The following is a 26,155-nucleotide window of genomic DNA, read 5'->3' as shown; positions in this document are numbered from 1 at the left end:
CTTGTTGGGGGTAAAAAAAAAACCAAAACCAAACAAAGAAAAAACCCAAAACAAAATTTAAAACTAAATAAGTAGAGAGGTTAGGTGGTTAGAACCATCTCTACTCTCTGGTAATAAAGCAGTTACTGAATGATACTACCTTTAAGGACATTCTTCAGTATCACTTCTGGGTTACCTGCAAAACTGCATCAATTGCATTACATATATGGTCGTTCCAAAAACTCTCTTTTCCGTCAAGCGTCTGTTTAAATAAATGGATTGGTTTATCTTTTAATTTTTCAGACAATAAAACCTTCTGACATTGCAACTGTTCGCAAACTGGGTAAACCTCCTCACTTGATAATGCGAATTATGGATTGTGTGCTACTTTTATTCCAAAGAAAAATAGACTTGGTAACACCTGATCAAGAACGCCCAGGTGTGAAGCCATCATGGACTGAGGCTCTGAAGCTAATGAATAATTCAGGATTTCTTAGCATGTTGCTTACTTTCCAGAAGGTAAGAAGTCAATAATGCCACCATTACTCCCAATGTTGTCTTTAGAGATCATCTTCAACCTTCAAAGGTGTTTTGAAACAGAAGAGGCTTTTGTGTGTCTACATTTGTAGATACCTTTGTGACTGCATTCATCTCCAGTGTTTTATTGTTTCAGTAATTTCATCCTGGGCAGCACAGTTTTGGTAGCAGACAAAGATATCCTAAGAACAAGATCAGATTTCCAGAAGCTTAGTGTTATCTTTACTCAGGCAGTTCCTGCTTCTCAGTAAGAATCCTTTAAAAAGGATTCTTGATTTTTCAAGTGGCTCACCATTTCCAGTGCTACTGTGTCTGCTTGCAGATATAGCACTCTAGAACTCTGCCTCTGGGTTCATTTCATGGGAAGCTATGAGGAAATACAGAAGAAAATGAGCTCCCTGTCAGGAAAAATACTGCCACATTTGGGAACTTTTAGGGTTCTTTCACTAGAAAAATAGTGAAATGCAGAATGAACTAAGAACTGTAATATATATATATATAAAGCAGTTTTTTATTTCTGTCAGAACAGAACCTCATCCCATTTACAGCTAAGTTTCATTGGACTGTGAGAGAAGGGAATTTTCTCTGCAGGGATTCAAAGGAAAGATGTCATAGGTAGCTGGACCAGAAAAAGAGCTAGGCTGGAATATAGAATGGCAGAATCATGGCCCAACTTTTAAATCCAAGAAACATAGTATGTTTTGCAAAACCCTAGGTTTTCAGCAGTGTTGCAGAACATACTCTTATCATTTGTACGATAATTTTTGAATCCATTTTCTCTGTGCCTTTTGCTGATGCCTTTTCTAAGCTACTGGGGAGTTTTTGTTGTGCAGATGAGGCTTGAAATGATGATTCTCACTATCCCCAGGAGCCATTCTCTCCCAGTGAGCCATATTGGCAAGGCACTACCTGGTTAGTTGCACTGTCTCTGTAGACAGTCTCTTCCTGGGGCTGCCTATCTGGCCATCTTTCCAAGTTCTATCTTCTCTTAATAGAAAGAGGAAATTAGTTTAGAGATAATGGGGACTAATTATGCACTTCTTACTGAAGCTTTGCTCTAATGAGGCTTCCAGTTTGGGCACTTATTAATAGTGTATGTGTTCCTGCTGGTAGTTTGCAACACATCTAAGTTTACTCGGAGGAGTCAGAATGATCTTTGTGGGACTGAGCTCTTGCCGAAAGAGATACTGATGAATGTGGTGAAGAACTCTAGACTACTTCTATCCCTGATGAGATACTTCACATGCTGTCCTCCCACCTCATTTCTTGTTTCTAAGACTACTACATATGAGGAAAAAGCTCATCATGTCTGGAGATCTGAGTAGACTGAACTGATTACTTGTCTGTGAAATTTTTGTTCTTTCTGGTTTTTTTCGGGCAAGAAAAGTTATGGGATGAAATGGTTCCTTGGGTGTAAAATTCACTACTTAGAAAGAAAAGCATGACATTTTTCAAGCTTTTGATCAGAGACTTGGGCCACTGCTGGTTGGTCTTTGCTTCACCTTTGACAGCTTGCTAGCTCATAGTTTTGAGTAGGAGAATGAAAAAGTCAAAATGTTTTTCCAGCACTACTTTACATTTTAAGAAATGCTCATAGTGAAAACATAACCATGTCTGATTCTAGCAATAATATAATGAAAGTCATTGTTATAATAGTAGCTAGGGATCAGACAAGTACAAGGCAGTCTTTTCTGCTATGCAGAAAATCAGGAAAAGGGAGTATCACTTGACAGTGTGAATGGGAGATGATTTTTAGATGCATGAAAAGAAAGGCATTGATACATTTCCAAAAAATGGATGATTCTTAATGCCTCTGTTGTTAAGCAACCATTGTTACCCTGTATAAGCTCTTCCACTCTCTACATTGCTAAAGGGGATGAATTCCATTTCCTTCTGACACTTAATTATAGATTAACCACCATCATCAAAGATCTGACTTTTTATGTTCTCAACAGATTGTGAATGGGGGGAAAAATCTAAGATTAGAATAATGACATGAACAGCTGAAAAAAAAATCACTCTTACAGTTAAGTCAGCACCTTGCAGTTCACCCTTTTTCCTCCTTGAAGCCACACATTCGACTCCCTTATCTACGTTCACCCTGGTGCCTGTCTGCTGCCATGGTGAGCTTGTTCAGGGAACTACCCTAGAAAAAAATTAATCACTAGTTTGCTGATTTAGACTTCTGTCACATTAGCTTCCAAATTAGCTCAGTGAGCATCAAAGATGGAGCAAGACTATCAGGCTGAGGGACGGAGAAGATACAGTGCTATGGAAGCAGTAACTTAGATCAGCCCAAGTTGATATGGAGATATGATACAAGTAATGTTTGTGAATCTTGTGGGACAAATATGGATATTAATTGCAAACTGAAGTCAGTCTGTTGCAATGGAAGTAGGAGGCATTTTCAGCTGAGTTTACAAAAAAACCCAAATCTTCTGTCCTTTCCAAGAGTGAAAGGCAACAGTGTTTTTTTGTTCATTTCTTCTGTGAAGGGGTACCATCATGTTTTTAAAAAGAAAAGTGTTTCTCTGAAGCAGACTGTTTTCTAAAATAAAGAAGGATTTTTTTCTTTTCATTGTCTAGGACTCAATTACAGGAGAAACTGTGGAGCTTCTAGGCCCTTATTTGGAGATGGAGGATTATAATCTTGAGACTGCTAAAAAAGTATGTGGAAATGTTGCAGGTCTTTGCTCATGGACACAAGCAATGGCTTACTTCTATGGTATTAATAAAGAAGTTCTTCCTCTTAAGGTATTTCTTATTACTTATTTTATTTTCCTAAAGGAACTACTGTATTGTTAAATGTCATGTCATTTTGGCTAAGAAAGGTCAAGAGTTTCAAGAGATTCTTGTTTCTTCACATACAGTTATGAAGTCAAGTACACAATGGCTGAAGGTGTCCTGACAATTTTTTCCACTTACACAGCTACTCTGGGGTACAGTGATGACTTCCATGAACACAGTGGGATTTTTAGTGTTCTTTTATAGGACCTGGATGGATATCTGCAAGTGGGAGATACTGATTCTCTCTCTAATCTCCAGCTTGCTGCCAGACACTACAGTTTCATGAAAACCTCTCAGTTCTACTGGCCTGGGTAGGAGCACACTCATTGTGCTTTTGGTAGAATCTAAGAGAGGAGAGACTGGTTTTGGCACAGAAGTATTCTTTAATGAATTTAGCTGGAATTTTCTAGGCAAACTTTGGAGAGTCAAACTGCTACATGTGAGTGTATATACAATAAAATAAGTAGTCACTTGGCATAGGTTTCTGTCATAACATTCCTACCTTCCTAAAGATAGCTTTATTCTCTTGGAAATGCTTAATTTCTGAGCATATGGGGGAAAAAAAGGACTTTGAACATTTATATAGTGATTCATAATAATTGCTTTTACAGAGAATTTTGTCTCTTTTCTGAAGAAATGCATACAGTTGGTTATGCTTCCACTATACCTATGTTCAGTCTCCTGTTGTATAAATGACTGTATCAATGATATATTCAAAACTCTTGGCATATTCTTTCAATAAATCTAGACAGATTGATTCAAGTTCATTAGAGGCATGATATTTTTTGTGTAAGTAACTGGTAGAGAAGACTATGTTTTTATGATATATATATATATAACTAGCACTTCTCTTCAATTAATGGGATGGTCACTAATGAAAACAGAATTTGAAGTGTGGTTACTGAGAGCTATAAAAGGGAGTTAGACCTAGAAGAAATAGAGGATTTATATGCAGATGCAACTCTAGAAGCTGCAAAAGGGCTCTTGCAGTTTTATTTTGATATATATGACCTAAGATTACCTATAATTTATTTTTGTATTCCAGTATTTACACTGTTGTCACACTGTAGCTGATAAAAAAAAAATGAGCACATGTTTCTTGGCAAAAGAGTGTCATGTATAGCAACAGACACAAATATTTTAAAAGTGGAGATCACAGAAGGAGAAAGTTTTTAAAGTATGCGGGAGGTATTGCAGGAAGCACTGGAGTGATGCTAAGAAAGTAATTGAAAATAAAGATACAATTAAATTGTGTAAGTAGTAGCACAGGTTAAATCACCCAATGCTAAAAGGGATTTTACTTAATGAATTGATCAAGCTTCTTTATCCTAACTGCTGTTCTAGGAGATAAACCCCTTTCAACACCTGCAAAATCCATCTAATATATTTTAAAATTGCATCTTAACTGAGATTCTGTGCCTCGTTTATATTAAATGTGACAACTTATGAAAACTAGTTAATAGTGACTTACACTGTAGTAAATACAGTGCAAAAATAACACATTCCTAGAAATGGATACCCACATTTTTGGATTTCTGGCTTGCAGACCGAGGTTCTAACTTAAAATCAAACACATAACATATAACCAGATGCTGCCTGCAAATACAGTGCTGTGTGGTTGCTGAAAATACAACAGCCACCATCTGAGTGGTACTTTCTTATAAAATTTCAGCTCATCTGCAAGGTGTTCCTCTCTAGCTTCTTACCTGGTAGTGAAGCCTGTTGCATTAACCTGATATTTCTGAGACACCATCTGCTATTTATCCACTCGTTGAAGAATATAACTGCAGAATGAAGAAGCCCTGGATTTTGCTATGATTCTGTTAGCCTCCAATTAAAATAATGTGTATAGGAGTATAATTTCCCTTAGAGATGTCTCCAGTCATCTCAATTAAGATCTCCTTAGGCTGTTATGGTAGTCAAGGGAAGTCTGTCTACAGTTTATGAATTCTGTTTGATGTTGAGGATTCACCAGAACAGGCAACAAGAGAAAATCTTGCACCTGAGGAATAGGTAATAGTCAAGGACTGTCAAAATTTCATGGTCATACATTTAAATAAGGGCGTCCTTGTCAAGGTAATGCCCACTGGGCAGGAAAACAAGCATTCAAATCTGAATTCAAGGCCCACAGTAATTGTAGAAGGAAAGCTTATACTCTGGGGTGGTGAAGGGGAGGACTATGTCATCTGACAAAACAGATTGAAGTTAGGACATGTAACTGAAGGGACAAAGTGGAGAGTCTTCCAGTTGGTAGTGTAGATTGTGAAAAGCAAGCAAGAGGCATGATCTCTGTGTATTTAAAAGTTGATTTCATCCCAAAGGATGGTCAGTGATATCAAAGAAATAGAGGCAAGATTTTATTTAAGTTCAGTATGCATGTATCTTTTTGTATGTGTACTTATGTATGTATGTATACATATGTATATGTCTATAATTTGTGTAGATTGGGGAAGCAAAAACATTGTCTTTGGAATGGCTGCAAAACCTCTGTATGTATTTGCCTCTCTTGTAATGTTTCCCTCAATAATGGTGAACCCAAACTTTTAATGATATTGAGACCTTGAGAAAGTTGATACTAAACTATATGAAAAATCTGCAATGATCTGGAACAGGGGCATCTTGAGATTGAACCTCCCAGTTCCACAGAGAGGTGCCAGTCAGATGCCATGTGCCCAGGCCAGGACTGAAGAAAAAGGCAGAGGTGATCACCAAACACATCCACAGAGGCTTAGGAGCAGAGGCAGTGTCAAAGTGCAAGAAGCCTTCTGGCCTGGCCTGGCAGTAGTGAGTGCAAAATGGACTGTAGAGAATGGTCAACTTGTAAACATAAAATTCCAGAAACACAAGAAAAACTAGGGAAGCTCCAGATTTCCCTTACCTGTGATGAACTATAAAGTTTCAGCTGCTTTTCTCCCACTTCTAGTAGTATTTCCTGAATTTACTGAGCAGCAGCTGCTTTTCTGAGGGATAGAGTGTGGGTCTGGGCATTCTATTCAAAAGTAGGGGTTAGCATTAAATGGTGTGAGTTTTCATATTGGCATTTTTTTTAAATACTTCCTTGGTTCAGGGCCAGATATACTTGGTGCTTTGCAAAATTGAGTTTGCAATGAATCAATGAGAAACATACAGCTATATCAATATAATAAATTAAACAGTGCTAGGGAATTTTTCTAGACATTGGAAAGTGACCACCTGCACTGTTAAATTGCTAGAATGGTCCCTGGTGTGAATTTGGTTTGGCTAAGCAGCAATTTCTCAGCAATTTTAGGCACCTTTCAGGAACTAGCTTCGTTCAAGGGACATTCCCACAAGGCTGTTTTCATGCAACATGTTGTTTTAGAGTGCCCATCGGGCATGTGCCCTTTGCCCCATGTCCTTTCTTTGGGTACCACTGCAAAGAATCTGGCACCATCACCTTTACATAGCAGATAAGACTGTGGGTCTCATGTCTCAAACCCTCATGATTCATTCACATAAAAATCCATTTATTCAGGCTACCACACTGCATCCAACTGGAACAAATTATGAATCCTTGGTTTCTGCATGACTCAGAGGGATGAAATGAAGGGTGTGAAGCTTTTTCACAGAGCAACGCCACTAAAATTAGAGAGGCCACAGTGGCTCTTTGTGGATGGGAAACACATTTCCTTCCCACCTGTAACTGGCTGGAAATCTTTGCATGAAGCTGCTTGCAACTGTAATAGCTGTCTAGTGCAGAAGATTCTCCTTGGCAGCAGAACTTTCCTGCTGCTTTCATGACAAAGCTCTGCAGGGGAAGCTGCCAGCCAACCTGCCAGTGATGTTGATACAAAAGCAGTGCTTGTCTCCATGTAATTTTGAAAAATAGAGTTGGAAAGAGAGATGGAGAGAGAGTGATGATTTCACAGTGGAATCTGAAACAAGTAGTCTTTCTACTTTTGAGAATTACATAGGCTGGTCATCCTGGTAAATTAGTAGTCATTCTTGTGCCACCTGTGAGTCTTCATCACCTGTGAGTAAGCAGCCCACAAATCAAACTAATACCAAAATGTATTACTACTTTGTTATGATTACCCTAAAATTTGGGTTCAATTGTCTGTAAAATTCATATTACAAGTCAACTTCTGGAGACTGTGTAAAGTCTTGTTCAAATAATTTTTTTTTCATGTTAGAATACAACATATTTTTTCTTTTTGCTTGTCTGAAATATATTTTCATTTTCCCTACATTTACAAAGCTGTTAGTCTTTTAAGAGCTTTTAAGAACTGGGAAGTGTGTTTTATCACTGCTTGGAGATCTATTTTTCATCTTTAGAAGGCATAATTGCTCATACATGTTGGGAATTCACATGGCCATTCTTCTCCTTTGAGGTTCACGTCCTGCTGTGGTAAATGTCAGGGTGAAATATGAATCCACTCAGCCAGGTGTAAACTCCCTGTTGTTCCAGCTGTTCTGCTTAGATTGCACTTCCCAGTTCTCCTAAGATCTATTTCCTTGTGTAATCCCACTATTTGTCAATTGAAGGTGAAGCAATATGCCATAACTTTGTTTTATTTCCATTTTTTGCCCTCACAGAGTTTAGGATAAGAGGATGCTCTGCACTGGGGAAGGTGGGGCAGGGGTGAGGCAGGAGAGGGTGAGGGCTGGTGCAGGGCTTTTTAGATCTTAGTAAGAATGGCCTGACAACAGATGACTTTATAAGGTAATTGATATAATAAGACAGAATAATAAATAGAGCTTTTTAATAGCTTGTATGACCAAAAGAGAGAGTTTTCTCTGTATGGACAGCATGTGCTTTGTGCAGCATGCCATGGGAAAATATACTGAGGCTCTGTCTGATGCTGTACTTATGTGATGTGCCCAGCATCTGAAGGGACAAAATATTTACTCACTATGTTCTTTTTCTTATTATGATTCATTTTAAAGTCTCTTTGCACTGTCTCTCTCTCTCTCTCAACTCACCCTTCCCCATCCCACACTCCTTAAGTGCAGGACACCATAACACTACAACACCTACTCACAACCCTTTTACTGTATAAATTTTTCCTATTCAGTTAAGTTTTCCAAGTTCACTAAAAAAATCACAGCAGTGGTTCTGGAATCTGCTTAGCTGAATTTTAACAAGACTCACTGATTTAACAATGTTTATGAGATGCTGTTTAATGTACTCTGATAAACAGTAGAGTAAAAATATTTCATCATTCTTACATGATGGAAATTTTATGAGCTGCCATTTGGCTGGCTTATCTCAATTATAAACTATTTGTTTATCTCTAGGATCTGTCAACAGAAACAGTGGCTACAGTAAACATTTTTTTTCCTGACAGTGCTATTCTCTAGATTAGTAACAAAGCAGTACTGCTTTGTTGATTACTGCATATATGCTTCTCTAATGTTATGCTCATAACCATCAAAATTCATGTTTTATCATGTCTACGTCTTGAAATATGATCTTAGATCCTCTTTTTTTGTTTGTTTTTTGTCGTTGTGGAGCTTTTTGTTTGTTCATTTGTGGTTTAGTTCGTTGGTTTTGTTTTTTCCTATGCAAAGCAAGACAAATTATTGATTTTAGCATATTTTGACAAGAGTTCAATCTCTATTTTTAGCCAAGACCTATTTTATTCTATAATATATTCTATAAAATGAAAACCTGACCCATGCTTATACTGTTTATTAAGAGTCATCTTAATAGTACAGATTCCTTGTACTGGTACTCTTCAGCTGTAACATAGTATGAGCATCAGGTTTCATATTTGTAATAAAAGTTTTTAAAGATTCTTGGTTTCCAACTTCATAACTCTTAAAGCAGAAAAAATAGAAGATACGTGATATTTAAACAAATGTTTTAAATACAGTAAATGGAATCAAACCTTGCAAGTGTGAATTTCATAAGAACTTCGTCAGTCTCTAGTTCTTTGCAAACTTATATTTGGTAACACATTCTGAATTCACAGAATACTTTTTTTCCCCTGTTAGGAATATACAAGTTAAGAGGCCACATTTAAATGACTGGCAACTTGTCATATATGGAGATTAAAAAAAAAAATCTTTGGGGTTTTAGTTTCCAGAGGAAGAAAAAATATGTTTGCTTTATTTTTATTGTAGAGGTAACTGAAGGGAAAAGAGAGAAGAGTACTTTCTTCTATCATGATTATTATTTTATAGTCCATGAGGACAATGTTAATTTTATTTTCCACTGAGAGAATAGTACAGAAGACATTGTATGGGCTGTCTACACAGTTATTTCAAGTGTATTGTGATTTCAAATAGTTGATCATCGTGTGATCAATAGATCATTATGAAAATATTATTAAATATTATTAAAATTAAATATTAAATTAAAAATTAAATATTATTAAAACATTTTAAGATTGCATTGAATATCTTTAGCTTTATACTTGTATTCCAGTTTTAGGTTTAAAATTAATAAAGGAACAAAACTTGCTGTCATTTAAAAGTTGTTATTTTTAAAAGGTAGCCAGTACAGTACACCGTGTGCCATTAAATGGGTGTCATTTGCTCTCACCAAATAATAGCTATTAACTGCTCTTTACTTTCAAATATTTATAGGCAAATTTAGCCTTGCAGGAGGGAAGACTTGCAGCTGCCCAAACAGAGCTGAATAATGCACAAATTCAGCTGGATGAGAAGCAAATGGAACTGGATCAAGTGCAAGCCATGTATGATACTGCTATGAAAGAGAAACAGGCTTTAATTGATGATGCTGAGGCATGCAGAAGGAAGATGAACAATGCCAGAGCTCTGATAAAAGGATTAGGTGGAGAAAAGGTAGGAGCACAAATGAGCAGGTTTCCAGCACAAAGTAGGTGCTCAGTTTTGAAAATACCCCATAATGATTGTCAGTAGTGCTCAAGAAATTCAAGGCATCGTGACATCTTGGTATCACAAGACTTTATTTCAGTTGCATGCATATTTTTGTTTGCTTGAATATAATGTATCTTACAAAGGAAAACAATTTCTTGTGTTAATTCTTCTGTATGAAGATTTAGGTCATACCGTGAAGCTCATATTGTGATAAAGTTCAGAGTTTAAAGCCAAAGAGCCAAATTTCTTTTAGCTTTAATAGGAAAAGGAATTAGGCTTAACCTAAATAATTGTCCTAAAATATTTATAAGAAGGATTATTCTCTTTTTCTCACCAAGTATACAAGAATAGGAATTTGAAGCATGACTAATTTCCTGATCTATATTTGAAGTTCAGATTTCTACTCGAGTCTTTTACAGATTTATAGGCTAATCATTATCCTCTGCACTGAGCTTGAAATTTACCTTTCCTATGCAGATTTTTCTGGCTTCAGCCTACAAGTTTCTAGAGGAAGCAGGATATCCTTTTTTTCTTGTCTGATTATTTGCTTTGATATTTCCTTGGCTGATTTCTCACAGTCTTAAAATTGATGAGAGCTTTGACTTCAACCATAGAGTCCTGTGAGGCCAGGACTTGAACATTTGTTTGCATAGCTGTACTTCAAAATACATCAGCCAAAAAATGTTAGATGTTTTATCTTATTTTCAGTGAAATTCTAAATGTGTGAGCAACACCAACTGTGGGTTTTCTGAAAACTTGCGCTATGAGGTCTTTCTTTTTAAAAAAAGTAGACAAAAAATTGAAACAATATATATGGCACTTGGAGCCTTGGACAAAGCTGTCCCTGGGTTAAATGTGTATTTTATAAGCTTAAAACACATAGATCCTGACCAAGATAGCATGCAGAGTGATTGGAACAGAAATGTGGAGAAAAAGGAAGAAGTAAAACTCAAAAATGATATTAAGAAAATCCCAAAATCATGGAATAACTGAGACTGGAAGGGACCACTGGAGATAATCTGTCCCAGCCAGCGCCCTGCCCCGTCCCTCCCTGGCTCAAAGCAATGTCAAATCAACATTGCTCAGGACATTGTTCAGCTGTTTTTTCAGCAGGTCCAAATTCCACAATCTCACTTGGCAACCAATCCCCGTCTTTGAACACTCAGACTCTCAGTGGAAAAAAAATCTTGTGTGTTTAATTGGAATTCTGTGTGTTTCAATTTGTGCCCATTGCCCCATTTCATTTCTTTGGGTACCACTGAAAGGAGTTTGGCACCATCACCTTTACTGCCTCTCATTAGGTATTTGTACACATGGATAATATTCCCCCTGAGCTGTTCTTAAGTCTAAACAATCTTTAAGTTCTCTCAGCCAAGTTTACCCTCAACCTTTATATCTGTGACCAGTTATTTCTTGTTTGCAAGTCTGAGGTTTAGCAAACCATTTTCCCTTGTTAGATCCTCAGTTACCCATGCTAAGAATTTTTTGTCAGTGCACTTCATATAGCCTCGTGTCTTGCTGTGTTGTCCATCCAGAAGATACCACAATTGTTGTAGTTCCCTGTGTAGACCAATGAATGCAATGGTTCCTCCCATTTTCTGAAAACAATCTCATCTATTTCTTTATGATCATGTTGTCTGTAGCAGGCATACACAAAATCACCCATAGTGGTCTGCCCTCTAATCCTAACTAGTAAACTCTGAATTTGATCACTGTCCATCCCAGAGTTTTAGATGCAGAGGTCCCTGCATTCCAGAGGCACTCTCACATAAAAGAAAATTCCCCTCCTCACCTTCCCAGCTTATCCTTCTTAACAAACCTGGATACACCTGGCTGTTGCAGCACCCCAGGTGTGGAAACCTTCCTACCATGTCCTCATGACCCCCATAAAATCATGACTCAGAAGTTTCATGCAGATCTCTCATTCCTCCTTTGTTCCCCATACTGTGCACATCAGTGTACAAGCACTTCAGAGAGGTTTCCTGCTGTGAGAATTTCCCAGGAACAGTATGGAAGCTCCCCCGTTGTTCTGTCTGGCAGGCACTTCTTTGTTCATGGGGATATACTTTGGGTTGTGCTCCATTAGCCCTGTACTATTGATTGCGAGGTCCATCCTGTTTTTATCACCCTACATGTTCTATTTGCTAACCCAGCTCTGTACTTCCTTGCCTGGTTGTTGGTTATCATCTCCCTCTCACTTAATTCCTTCTCACTGCTTACCAGTCAGGCCAGCTTGCAGGCAAAGATGCTTTGTCTCCACTTGGTCAGGTGGCTGCCATCTCTTCTGCTTCTAAAAAGAATGATTTAGAGTAAAAAATACTTCTGGTTGGAAGAACAATTACTTACCAGAAAGAAATGTATCCTTAAGTTAGATCTTCATGTTAGTCTTGTGCTGGCTTAATCTAAATTCCTTGTAATATTTTACATACAGCTTCGTTGGACAGCAAGCAGCAAAAACTTTCAAAATCAAATTATTAATTTAGTGGGGAATGTTCTTCTGGCCACCGGATTTCTCTCTTACTCTGGACCTTTCAATCAGGAGTACAGGAATTTGCTGCTCCAATTGTGGAAGAAAGAGATGGACAACAGCAAGATTCCATACAGCAAGGTAAGTGTTCACACTCTCTTCACCTTACTCTTTGCCTTATAGAGTTATAATGTTCAGAGCATTCTGTTCCAGAAAAGTACATAATTGCAAGATTTTTTACAGACTGTCACATTTCATCAAATCTTTAAAAAAAAAATCTGAGCACTTGACAACTGAGCTTCTAAAAAATATGTTTTAAGAACTCCTTTATGTTGATGTGAGAGACAGGTATATAGGCCATTGCTCTGGCAAATGTGAGAGGGAGATGCTGCTGGAGGTCAGTTGCCCTGGGAGGAAATTGCATAATATGGGAAATGAAGTAAAATTTATCTCCTTAGAACAGACATAACTTATTATAAGGGGTCTGTCAGCTAGTCAGTTTTCCCCCATAGATGGTGGGTTTTTTTGCAAATGCCATGTTGTGTCTATAATTTCAGCCATAAAGCCAAGCAAATCGTCCCCACCAAGCATTTATTGAAAGCAGAAAATATATATACTGAAGAAAAGTAACAGTCTCCCTCAAAATAGGAGGAATAACTTGTGAATATGTGATTGAGAATACCACTCCACAGCTGGTACTTGTGTGCCCCTATAGTTTTGCAGGCAGTCTTGGAAGTAGCAGCTCCCAAGTGAGGCCCTTGGGATGGCACAGAGGTGGGCGTATTGGTCTATGGCTTCTCAGTTGCATGGAAGTTATGCACCAAGCAACTTCCAGGAATCCAGCAAGATTCCCCCCATTGCCACTTATGTCACTTACAGTCTCATCTGCTGCCACTAATAATATGCTCACTCTCTCTCTCAATATCCACTTTTCACTATGAACTGTAAATCTAGAATATAAAGACTGAATTTGAATGCAAGTTTTTTCATATTTTTTTCTGAAATACTACATTGTAAATTCTTTAACATTCTGTAATTAATATATTAAATTTTGAACACAAAAAACTAGTCTAGGAATAAAAGTTGCCATTATTTTAATTTAGGTTTACTTTAGTACAAAATTTGAATAATATAGATTTGCTGGAAAATATTTGTAAAATGGAACTAACCAGGTCTTCCTTTTAAAGGATCACACTTTTATTATTAGTGTAGCTTGTTTAATTCTTGATTGACATAAAAATACTCTTACATCCAATTACATAAAAGACTGCTGCTCATTTTGAAGCAGGAAATATCTCCTCTGCACATCTGTGTATTATCAATTTTTAACATCCTATCGTACCCTCTGCTGTGTACCCACACTATTTAATTTACTTTCATTTGAACAGTCCTGTTGAAATTATTAAATTGAACAAAACCACCCCAGCTTGCTCCAAACTTAAATTTAAATCCCTGAACATTTGTCAGCAGTGAAGCTGTTCTCAGCAAGCCTGACATTACAATTTCTCCTCAGTTGGCCTCTATGGGCAGAGGTGGCTTTGGTGCCATCAAGCAGCTTCAGTTCCCTGCCATATCATATGCAATCTTTTTTAAAATGAGCAACCTGCATGCTGGGATTATGATACAGAGCAGATTTCTTTAAAGTAATCTTATTCTTTCCTTTCACCACCATCTGCCTCAGCCGTGCTGGACCTCACAGCTGGTCTGGTGCTGAGGCTTTGCCTGTGGCCAGCAGCAGCCTTGTTCCTATTCCATGACTTTTAGGAGGTCTGTCTAATATTCTTCCTTGCATCTGGAAAACATATTCATGCCGAAGGCAGAATTGAAGCCATAATAATCAAAACTGTATTTCTGAGTAAACTGGCCAGGTTGCCTTCCACTTGGTTTTGTGAATACTTGTGTAAATTTTATTCATCAGTGAAGGTTGGAAAAATAATTCACAGAGTTCCTCTTACACTCAGTTCAGGAGTGGAGGCATTAAGCCCAAATGGCTTCTGTCCTCAGCTGTCAAAGCTTTTGACCCAGCAGGTGATGCTGGAAAGTACTGGGAGCAAGTGAGCAACCTATGTACAGCTGTGGCTGTACTGCTGTGAAGCCATTGGAGGTAGATCAATATCCCTGATGCCTCTTTTTTTCAGGTTCTTGGGGGATTTGACTCCTAAAACGTATATTAGGCAGACCTCTTTGCCATGAGAGGTTTTTCATGTGATTTATCTTTTTTTTTCTTTTTCTTTTTTTCTTAGCTGGTGCATAATGCTTTTTTTGTGCAAGTGTTTAACTTTGACCTGACAAAGTGAAACTCACAGCCCAACCCAATTTATGTTATGACTTACAAAGATAAATGTTTCTTACTTGCTCAGCAAAGCTCTTTGAAAGCCCTTGATGATAAGTAATATGTAAGGCCAAGATGGATTTATTAATAAAATACCAGTAGCAGTGCACTCTTAGGCAAGATTCTTTACCAGTGCGTTATGGGTCTTACCTTACATACATTCAACTCAGAGAGGCTTTTTCTCAAATTCAGTGTACAAAATGTTCCTAAAACCTGCTTACTTTGGGGAATAATGCTTACAATCTTACCATTTAAGGGTAAGAACTTAGATGTGTAATGTCCTTAGCAAGTAAGACATAAAGAACTAAAATTCTGATTCTGTGAAGATATTCTGACCACATTACTACTCAGCTGCATCCTTCAAAAATTGAGGAATGCTTTTTGATTGTTTCTGTGGTGATGGATTTTTTTGTTTTGTTTTTTTCATATGGGCAGTATAGACACAGGATGCCATAATTAACTAGTTTCAAACCATAATTACCATTCTGTTTAGATAGTCACTATTGAAGACAGGATTATTTCAATGACAGTGTAAGGAAGAGAGTTTTAATTTTTTCCAGTGAATTAATTTTTCTCAAAAGGCAGCATATGGGCTTCTCTTGATAATTCACACCACAGGAGAGAAAGTAGCTCTCCAGTTCAAGCAAAAGACTTGACATCTGCCTTACTTTGTCATAGACTGACTGGCTGTGGATGTGCGAGTCATTTAGGCATAGCAATTTAAAATTAGCTATCTATATGTGTAGTTAGGCCCTTAAATTAGCAAAGTTTCAGAGTTGCATAATGACTGATACTTCCTACTGCAGTAAGAAAAAATCCAAAGCTTTCCTGCTTAAGGAAGTAAATACAGTTTTAGATTCCAATTGCTGAAAATTTTGATATTAAAAGCTTTACTACTCTTTTCACAAATGGAAACTGGATTCTAAAACTTCCTCTGTAGTTTGAGAATAGTTTGTGTTGCTTCAATCAGATTCTTTGATAATCAAAGTAGTAAAAAAAGGAAGTAGAAAAGTTTTGATGCTTGCAGACACTGGTATCACTAACTCTCATGATTTATCACAAGTCTCACAATATCTGAAATTTTGCTTTGGGGTTCAGGTGTTGACTTATGTGATTTTTGCAGGAGTCTCAGGCTTTTCCATTTTAAACATATTTTTAGAGAAAGCTTACAAATAGAAATTACTAAGGGTAAAAGGATAAAATTGAAAAAACCCTACAACTTTATTCTTTTTAAACTCACGTAATTGTTAAGCAACTTCTCTAATTTGGAGAGCTTGGTTTGTGATTTTAAACACTGTTTTCCTCATATACACATTCATGAGAGGCCAGTCACTGTTCTCATGGTAAATAAAATGAAGCAGGTTGGTCTACAAGAGGAAATCAAACTCTAGACAGATATATGATATATGTGTTCTAACCATGACAACAATACCTTTCCGTGATAGTCCATGGTTATTGATCCGTAGAACATCTCTTCTTTTTTCTCTGAGCCTCTCAGAAGCCTTCCTGTGTTCATAAAAATATTTGGAGGGCAGTTAACAACTTTATAGCAGAAGAAAACTCTTCTGACCAGGACAGTCCTGTCTTTTGTGATAGCAAGAAAAAAGTTTTCCAATACCAAAATCAGCTTGTCATTGGATATTGAAGTGGCTTCAGAGTTTCTCCAACTCTCTGATGGACACGAAAGCCTCAAAACAATTAAATTTTGCTATTTTTCAACTTCAACGATTTAGGCACTGAGCCCTAAAAAAAGGGAACAGTAAATAATAACTAACAGGTGCACTTCTCTTGTGCATTATGATCAGAATAAGGAGAAAAAAAATCTATCAAACATTTTGGTATAAGTACTGATTTTGTAATTGCACATTTTCTATTAGGATCTGAACCTCACTGGCATGCTTGTTGACAATGCTACAGTGGGTGAATGGAACCTCCAGGGTCTTCCAAACGATGACCTTTCAATTCAAAATGGCATCATTGTCACAAAAACATCTAGATATCCTTTGCTGATTGATCCACAAGGTCAAGGAAAGATCTGGATTAAAAATAAGGAAAAGAATAATGGACTCCAGGTAAATCGTTAATTTTTTTTTTTTTTTTTTTTAAGCATGTATGTCATTTCACATCGTTAGATAGCAATGGAAGCTATTTTTACTGTCGTCATACTTTGACTATGTGTAATTTAAATCTGATGTTTTATTATATACACTTATGCAGAAATTAAAACAAGACTGACAGACAATCTGTAACCTGTCTGTATCAGGGTGAAATAGCTTGGAATGCTTTGTCATCTCCCAGAAAGACAGCTTCAAGAGCAAATTAGAATTGTATGTTATGCCATATGTATTTTTATGAGCAAACATTGAATTATTTGTCATAGAGAAAGAGAAACATAGAGGAAAGTAAATTACTTGCAAAATTAAGACCAGACAGGATCAGGGAGGTGGTGATGCATGACAATAACATTTTAGGGTAAGCATTTCAAGAGGAAAATAGGGGGGAAAAAAAGAGAGGAATTGGAAAAAGAATGGTAGGCTAAAGTAGAATGGAAATCTCGTTGTCTCTGAGGCGTATTAAAGGCAAAGCCAAAATTTAGGCTGCATTGATGATTAAATGCATGTGACAATAATATTTATTGCTTAATTTATCTACACTTGTCACTTTCTATCTAGCAGTGAATCCTATTTGGGACCTGGGTGTTCTATTTAATTCAAAACTTTCTTTTTTTTTCCCCCTTTTAATCAGTCTACCCTCCATGCTTTTTTACACCAATAAGGGTAAGATGGATTATGATAAATAATGGAGGTGGGTGAGGAGCTGGCAGAAATCCCATGGGATAGGATTAAAGGGAAGTCAGGGGCAAGCAATATCACAGTGAGGGTCTGCTACAGGCCACTCAAACAGGAGAACCGAATGAATGAAGCCCTCTTTAGGCAGATAAAAGCTGCTTCACACTCACAAGCCATGGTCCTCATGGGTGATTTCAGTCACCCCAGCATCTGCTGGGGGGACAACACAGCAAATCTCCAGCATTCCAGGAAATTCCTGGGGGCCATTATCTAAATCCTTAATCTTCTGCATCTTGACCTAGATCTGTATCTCTTAGCAATGTTAAGAAAGACACAATTTTCAATCCCACATCAAATCCAGTTTCTGGAAAATTGAACAAGCTCAGAAAATAGTGTCGCAACATAGCTAAAAATGAGAAGTACTGACTTAGAAGAGACAAAAAGTAATATACAACATTCAAAGATCGTGGAAAAATGGATGCCTTAATAAAAAAGGTGATTAAAAGCTTCCCTTAAAACGCGAGTTGTATTCACAGAAGAATTTAAGCATTTTGAAGTCTATTGTTTGAAAACTACTATTTTACAGATTAGATAGATATGTAGATAATGGAGTCAATAGATAAGAAGAAAGGTGATCTCCTGTTCTGTTAAGCTTAGACCAAAACTTCCATTCATTTCAGTTGAGGCTAGTGTTGGTCCCTAAAACCTAATCATTTCTGTAGCTATCCCAGGATAAATGTAATTTTTGAAAATTGCAGTAGATTTTACACTGTTTTCTGTGTGCTTGCAAATGCATCCTGTGTTGTGTCCAATCTTCCTAGGTTACAGCTATGAACCACAAGTTCTTCAGAAGTCACGTAGAAGAGTGCCTGTCCCTTGGCCGACCTTTGTTAATTGAAGATGTTGGAGAGGAACTTGATCCTGCTCTAGATAACATCTTGGAAAAAAATTTCATAAAATCTGGCTCAGCACAGAAAGTAAGATGAATTTGGACCGTGAAATTAAAAACCAGTAAAACAGATGTTGGGTATCTGGTAATCTGGGTACTGCTGAGAGTCACACCTTTGCACCACTGTGAAAGATGAGTAGTGAACTCACAGCACTGGGGGTTTTTTGCCCTCTATGTAAAATATTTAGAAAGTGTGAATGAAAATGTGAAAATAGAGTTAATCTGTTTTTCACTGGAAAAAATATTTGTTTTTCTAAATTCAGCTTTTGAACATTGAGTAACGTTTTATTTTCAGGTGAAAATTGGGGACAAGGAGGTAGATCTGATGAAGGGGTTTACCCTTTATATGACAACGAAATTGTCTAATCCTGCCTATACTCCAGAAATAAGTGCAAGAACAACTGTGATTGACTTTACTGTTACTATGAAAGGGCTGGAAGATCAGCTCCTTGGCCGTGTCATCCTCACAGAAAAACAGGTATCTAGTAGCTTGCAATGTTTGTATAGAGGGAAGGCTTATTCAACACCTGCACCATGAGTGGATATATATATAGATAATGTCTTCGTTGAAATAAAATTGAAGAATTAAAATGTGAATGAAAGTCTAGAGGTTTGTGCATTTGCTGAAAGAGAGTGTGGAGCTGTTTTTTTAATTGCATGGAGGCTCCTAAACATATATTTTAAGATCTGACTAGAAAAGAGAAGTAAGAGAATTATTCATTAAAAATGTATCACAGGCATATATATCACATAGATAAAGCATCTTTATTCCTTCATATATAGCAAAGGCTTCTTGTTCAGTCAGAAACCTCTTTTATTTCTGAATTCCTTTTCAAGCTTAATTTGATATACATGAGAAAATTCTTATTTGCTCGGACTACTTTTGCCAGCCAGGCCCTAGTGTGCAATTTTTAAGGAGCTCTGAACACTGACTTGACTGCTCTTACTAAAGTTTCCATTTAATACGTGGAAGCAAATATATGGAAAAATATCCTCTCTTAGGTGTTTGTCAGGAGTTTTATTTCATAAGATGAAATCTGATATATCATTCACAATAATTTAATTCCTTAATTTTTACTATTTCTTTTTGTGTGATCTAATTTAATAGACTGGTTATCCAAAAACATAGGTGTTAATTCATCATAGGTAACTGGAGACAAAAGTGGGTATTTTACTGTGATGGTCACACCAAAAATACATGAATATTGTGGTCCAATTACACTGAAATGAAATATTTATTTCTCATTTTAATGAAATCACAGAAGTTGTATTTCACATCAAATTGAATGAATTATTTATTTGAAATGGAACATTTCAGAATTATTTCTCTGAGAAAAATTTTTAAAAATCAAGGTTTGGATTAGTAGAGCTGCTATTTTCAGTAACTCAGGTAGGCTTGCTCATGAGAGAGAATGTAGCAAGATGAACCTCTCTTAGGGAACAGCACTTCAAGGTCCAACCAGGTGTTCCAGCAGAGACTCACGAGCAATGCTCTAATCCTATGGCTCTCAGAGTTGACTAGCCTGGATCAGTGCTGTTGCTCCAAGAGCAACTGACCTCTCTGCTGGCTTGCTCAGGACTGAGCTGAGCCTGTGAGTTTGAGCCTCACCTTTTATTGGCCCCCTAATCCTGCTCATGCGCAGTGGAGGCCCACCCTAATCAGGCACAGGTGGGCTTGACACAAGCTCATGCCCTCTGCCTGGCAATTAGGGGCACCTGGTTGCCTTGTTACACTACAAGAGAATTTCCCCCCCACCCAAAAAAAAAAAAAAAAAGTGGAATTCATTCAGTCTTCAGCTTCTGGAAGCATGTTCTAACCACCATGCTTTAGTGGTGCTGTCATATTCTCCACCCAACATCTCTCCACTTTGCTCAAATGAGCATTTACTGAAGTAAGGAATGGAATATAAGTGGCCTTCCTTGAGTCTGATAGTCACAGGCAGAGGCTAGAAAGTTATTATTCTGACCAAATTTCCTGTCAGTTGTTCTATAAAAAATGGAAAAGCTACAACAGGACATACTGGACAATAGGAATCCATTAGCAAGAAGAGAGAAATGCTAAGGATGCATAACTTTTAATCTTTACACCAGCAGAGCAAGAGAGGTGATTCTCCCCCTCTACATTGCTCTTGTGAGACCCCACCTTGAGACTGTGTCCAGTTCTGGTGTCCCCAGCATAAGAAGGACATGGAGCTCCTGGAATGAGTCCAGAGGAGGGGCACATGATCCAGGGGCTGGAGCACCTCCCCTATGAGGAAAGGCTGAGGGAGCTGGAATTGTTCAGCCTACAGAAGAGAAGACTCTGGGGGGACACTGAAGCTACTTTCCAATACCTGAAGGGAATCTACAGGAAGACTGGAGAGGGACTTTTTTCAAAAGAGTTTCCATAGACAGAACAGGACAAAATGGTTTTAAACTGAAGGAGAATAGGTTTAGGCTAGATCTTAGGAAGAAGTTCTTCAGTACGAGGGTGGTGAGACTCTGGAATAGATTGTCTAGAGAATCATAGAATCATAGAATTGGCTGGGTTGGAAGGGACCTCAGAGATCATCGAGTCCAACCCTTGAACCACCGTTGTGGTTGCTAGACCATGGCACTGAGTGCCACATCCAGTCTTTTTTTAAATATCTCCAGGGACGGAGAATCCACTACTTCCCTGGGCAGCCCATTCCAATGACGGATCACTCTTTCCGTAAAGAAATTCTTTAAAGAAGTTAAGAATTCTTTAAAGAAGTTGTGGCTGCTCCCTCCTTGGAGGTGTTCAAGGCCTGGTTGGATAGGGCTTTGATCAACCTGGTCTAGCTGAGAGGTGTCCCTGCCCATGGTAGGGAGGTTGGAGTAGATGATCTCTAAGGTCCCTTCCAGCCTAAGCCCTTCTATCATTCTGTGATGATTCTCTGTTTATGTAAGCAAAACTGAACAGCCTCAGCAGAAGTGGCTGCAACTGTCCTGACTATCTTACCTCAGATGGGATACAGAGGTATAAATCAGGACAGAAGTGACACTGGTTTCACATGAGCTACATATAAAACTCATCTCCTCAAACACAGATTCCCTTACTCTGGTTTTTTTTTGTTTTTCTTTTTTTTTGAGAAAACTTAGAAAATTCATATTGAAAGTGAGTAACAACACCTAGGCTGCATTTTGGGTCAAAAATTTAGGCACTGAAAATATTAATCCAGTGCTATGTGTCACTTAAAGAATGCTGAGGAGGTAGCTGGCTAGTAAATGCAATACTTGCTGCATAGGGACGTGGTTGCAGGTGATCAACATTTATTACATTTCTTTCCTCTAGCAGATATGAATAAATCGTGGTGGGCTGTTTCTCTTTTTTTTCAATAAGAGGTAAATGTTATGGTATAGGTAGCCAGAGCAAATGGAACTCTGATAAATTCAGTTCGAAGAAGAGACAAAGCATGTGCAGAGAATCTGAAGAACACGTTTTCTATTACAAACAAGATAATGAGTTTATGATTACTAAACTAAAGTAATAGATTAAAAGAACCAAGATAGCCTTTAAGATTGCTAGAGTGATCAATGAAGTATATCATCAAATTAGTGTTTATTCTTCTCAGCTGTAAAGGTTGCTCCTGTAACTATATGGGGAGAAAAAAATATCAGCATCTTTTTGTACTTTGATAATGAAGTTGCTGCCATTATTTGTGCTCAGAAGATCTGTGTTTGAGTGTTCTGTAGAACTATTCCTTTTGTGTAATTTCTGTCTTGTTTTACATTAGTGGTAAACAAAGATGAGAAAGTGAGGGAAATCTGAAGCTGAATGACTTATGCTTAAGTCATTCTTCTCCTTTAGGATGCAGTTATTTGTAACTGCCACAGAGCTGCATTCTCTGGCCTTATAATTAATATATTACAAACAGTTTTCCAAATAAGAAGTTTATGAAAGTAAAGAAATTTGTCACTTCTTTGAAATACACGAGAGTCATTCCTGTGCTGCACAACTTCGTTCATCTCTTTTCTCTAACCTGGCATGTTGACAGGAATGAAAATAAACTGGAGCCATAGGTGTAGGTAGACTGGTACTATTAATTACTCTTTTCTTGCAGGAAGGTTGACTTGATTGATTAAATAAGTGTAGTCAGCAAGGGTGAAGTATAGATACTTCATTTCACTTGGCAGTGTGTTGTTTTGTCTGTCACTGTTCCCTTGCCATTGTCTGTCTTGTAGAAATAGCATTAAAATCCTATGACATGGATAATATTTGTATTACTTCCTATTTTTTAAGCAATGGAGGAGTGTATCTGGCAAAGTCACAGTCATAGAAATTAGAAATTGAAAAGGTTATTAAGTCAACTTCCTAACAATGTAAAATCTATCCATGCAGTGGAATTTTCATTGCTTTGTCTGATTTAGTTTTAAGTGTTTGTTGTAATGTGGCTTCTATCCCTTCTCATTGGAAACTAGCTTCAGTGCTGTCAGCATCTTACTATGATTAAGTTTTTCCTGGTAATTCTGATTTGTTTTCACATTTCAGTATGCTCCACTAACCAAATAAATGCAGTATACATATAAATTACTCTAGTGTATAATATTTCTGTATTTTATAGAAAAAGCAGAAAATCCTCCAATGTACCATGCATGAAATCACATGCTTTCTGTGTCATTATAAGGAAGCTTTCTTGTAATAAATCTTAAATATTCTAAGAAAAATTTCTAAATACAGGAACTAGAGGCAGAAAGAGTCAAACTGATGGAAGAAGTGACATCTAACAAGAGGAGAATGCAGGAACTTGAAGATAATCTACTCCTCCGCCTAACCAGTACAGAGGGCTCTTTGGTTGAAGATGAGTCTCTGATAGAAGTCCTAAAAACCACTAAAACAACAGCAGAAGAGGTGAATGTTGAATGAAATGCAGTTACATTTTGTAACTGTAATTTGAAGATTATTTGTAGATAGATTTTTCCAGCTTAGTTGCCATTCAGAGCCACTATATAACTGTATATATATGCCTTCTTATCAAATAAAAAGGAGAAATACTACCATTCTTTTCTCATAAAATGTTGCAAAATTAAACTATTACCTGGATAATGCTTTATATTCCAGGCATACTTTGCAGGTGTAAGTTTGAATCAAATCCCATTGTGCTTGGTGTTTGAACACATGAAGACATAATGTCAGTGTTGAAACACTGACAGGGGAAAGCAAAGCTTGAGTAAGAAAAATACCATTGTGATCTTAACTAAAACCTTTTCATTTTGCTTGTGCAGTAAAGTCTCAAATGACGTGACTTAAAGTGAAGTGACTTAATCTTATTGGTCTTTTCCCTTAATTTTAAGGTCAGTGAAAAATTAACCATAGCAGCGGAGACGGAGGTTAAAATCAATACTGCACGTGAAGAGTATCGGCCTGTTGCTGGGCGTGGTAGCATCCTTTATTTCCTCGTTGTGGAGATGAGCTTGGTGAATGTTATGTACCAGACCTCCTTACGGCAGTTCCTTGGCATTTTTGACCTTTCAGTGGAAAGATCTCAGAAATCTCAGATCACAGCAAAAAGAGTAGTACATGTTATCGAGCATCTCACTTATGAAGTCTTCAAGTACACAGTTCGAGGGCTGTATGAAAATCACAGATTCCTGTTCACATTACTTCTAGCACTGAAGATTGACTTGCAGGCCAAGAAAATTTCACACACTGAATTTGAGACACTGATTAAAGGTAATTTCTCTGCAAATGTTCCTGTTTACATTTGCCTGTGAGCTGTCAAATTTAGATTTTGCAGTGCTTGCTCTAAAAATATGTTGTGCCCAGTGGATCTGATGTTTTTAATGGGTGAATGAAAGCATCCATTTCCCAAGAGGAAATCAGGAGATGAATTTTCCAACACAAGAACAATGTAGATTTTTTTATTATCAAAATAATGCTTAGATTAAGATATTTAACTCTTTTACATTGCCAAAAAAAAAAAAAAAAAAAAAGTCCATTACTTTTTAAGAGACCCTATGGTTTTCTCCTGTGTGCCTCTTTTTTGCATTGCCACGCATCCCATGTCTGTGAGCTTGGTGACAATCAGGAAAATATCTGTCTAAGGCTTGCGAACAGGCATGTGAATGCACAAAGGCTCTCTACCACGTTTAATCACTAATATAAAAAAGTGGTAATCTGTTACACACTGTTGCACTGCATTATGCATGCCACAACTGTGTGTCACTGCTCAGACATAATGACAAAGAAAACCTGTAGTAAATTTTATAAAATTTGATCAGAATGGACCGCAGTACCTCCATGATATGGTAGCTACAATCAGTCACTTGCCATCCAAGTATCTCAGTTTGCTTTGCTGGCACTGATTTGATGTTCAGCTATGACTCAGCTGTGTTGGAGGTGCAAATGGGCAGGATGATGATGGAGTGATTATTGAAATAAGAGGCTGCTGAAGTTGCCTTGTCCTGGAAATGAGTGTACCGTGTGCTTTTTTATTCTGTAGTCTAGGTGAAGGGAGAGCAGACTAACCACAGGTCCTTCTTCCATCCAGTCTGAAGACTTACATTTGAGTGTGCCTTTAGGTAGATAAATTTTATTCCAGCTCTACAGATGGAGAAAAAGCAGCACAAATATTACTGGGATATCAGCTGTGGGAGGCAATGACACCACTTCCCCAGCATGTCTGTGTTAAATGACATGCAAATTCTATGTCTTCATAGTTTACAAAGATTTGTACTTCCTGAATTATAGAAATAATTTTTTAATTATTACTTGTAATTTTTCTGTTTAACTATGTCTTTTTTTTCCCTCTACAATGCTTTTTACTTTGCAGGAGGTGCCAGTTTGGATCTGAATTCTGTGGAACCAAAACCAAAAAAGTGGATCCTTGACATGACATGGCTCAATCTTGTACAGCTATCTAGCCTGTACCCTTTCAATCAGCTTCTGGTGCAAGTTGTTAATAACGAGAAGGCTTGGAAAACTTGGTTTGATAAAGAAGCACCTGAACAAGCTGTAATTCCTGATGGATATGACAGCTTACTGGATCAATTCCATAAACTGCTCCTTGTCCGTAGCTGGCGCCCTGATCACACTGTTGCCCAGGTAAGATGCTTTTGTCCAAAGGTTGTGCCATGTGGCATCTCCAGTAGAACTGTTGATTATAAACCCCACCAAAGAGAGGATCCTTTTTGTTATTATCTTCATCTTTTATTTCCCTATTGTTTTTCCTCAAGTGTTAAAAATTTTTGCCTCTCCTCACTAGGGCAAAATAGCATGATTGAGATATTTTTTTCTGGAACTGGTGTCTTCTCCAGGCCACCTTGCTCTTGGGTGTTTCTCTTCATATGTGCCTCAGAATGTGTGCTGGTAGTTTACGCAGCTGGAAAAATATGTCAGTCAAAAAAAAGCATTTCTTATTATAAGGAAAAAAAGCATAACTTATTATAAGGATAGCTTTAGAAATTCTTTTAGAAAATGCCTGTGAAAAGAGGACAATAGAGGCATAGGAAAAGTTTGACCTTTAAGTATAAAGTCTGAGCTGTGTTTATTTTTTTAAAAAATAGATATT

At 37.4% G+C, this 26,155-nt stretch overlaps 1 protein-coding gene across 1 annotated transcript in view; it reads left to right on the top strand.

Annotated features, from left to right (window-relative positions):
• LOC103530705 (dynein heavy chain 5, axonemal) overlaps positions 1-26,155 on the top strand; it is a 157,844-nt gene that overhangs the window by 88,016 nt on the left and 43,673 nt on the right. The window contains exons 58-67 of the mRNA XM_030444932.1: positions 283-498; positions 3,103-3,270; positions 9,853-10,071; positions 12,539-12,715; positions 16,784-16,978; positions 18,517-18,672; positions 18,940-19,122; positions 23,326-23,496; positions 23,940-24,318; positions 25,418-25,689. Of these exons, the coding sequence (XP_030300792.1) occupies positions 283-498; positions 3,103-3,270; positions 9,853-10,071; positions 12,539-12,715; positions 16,784-16,978; positions 18,517-18,672; positions 18,940-19,122; positions 23,326-23,496; positions 23,940-24,318; positions 25,418-25,689 (2,136 nt within the window). The remainder of the gene's footprint in view (positions 1-282; positions 499-3,102; positions 3,271-9,852; positions 10,072-12,538; positions 12,716-16,783; positions 16,979-18,516; positions 18,673-18,939; positions 19,123-23,325; positions 23,497-23,939; positions 24,319-25,417; positions 25,690-26,155) is intronic.

This window comes from Calypte anna, chromosome 2 (assembly GCF_003957555.1).
Source record: "Calypte anna isolate BGI_N300 chromosome 2, bCalAnn1_v1.p, whole genome shotgun sequence".
Lineage (NCBI taxonomy): Eukaryota > Metazoa > Chordata > Aves > Apodiformes > Trochilidae > Calypte > Calypte anna.
Note: the sequence above shows the minus strand (reverse complement) of the source record. Positions and strands in the feature narration are given on the sequence as shown.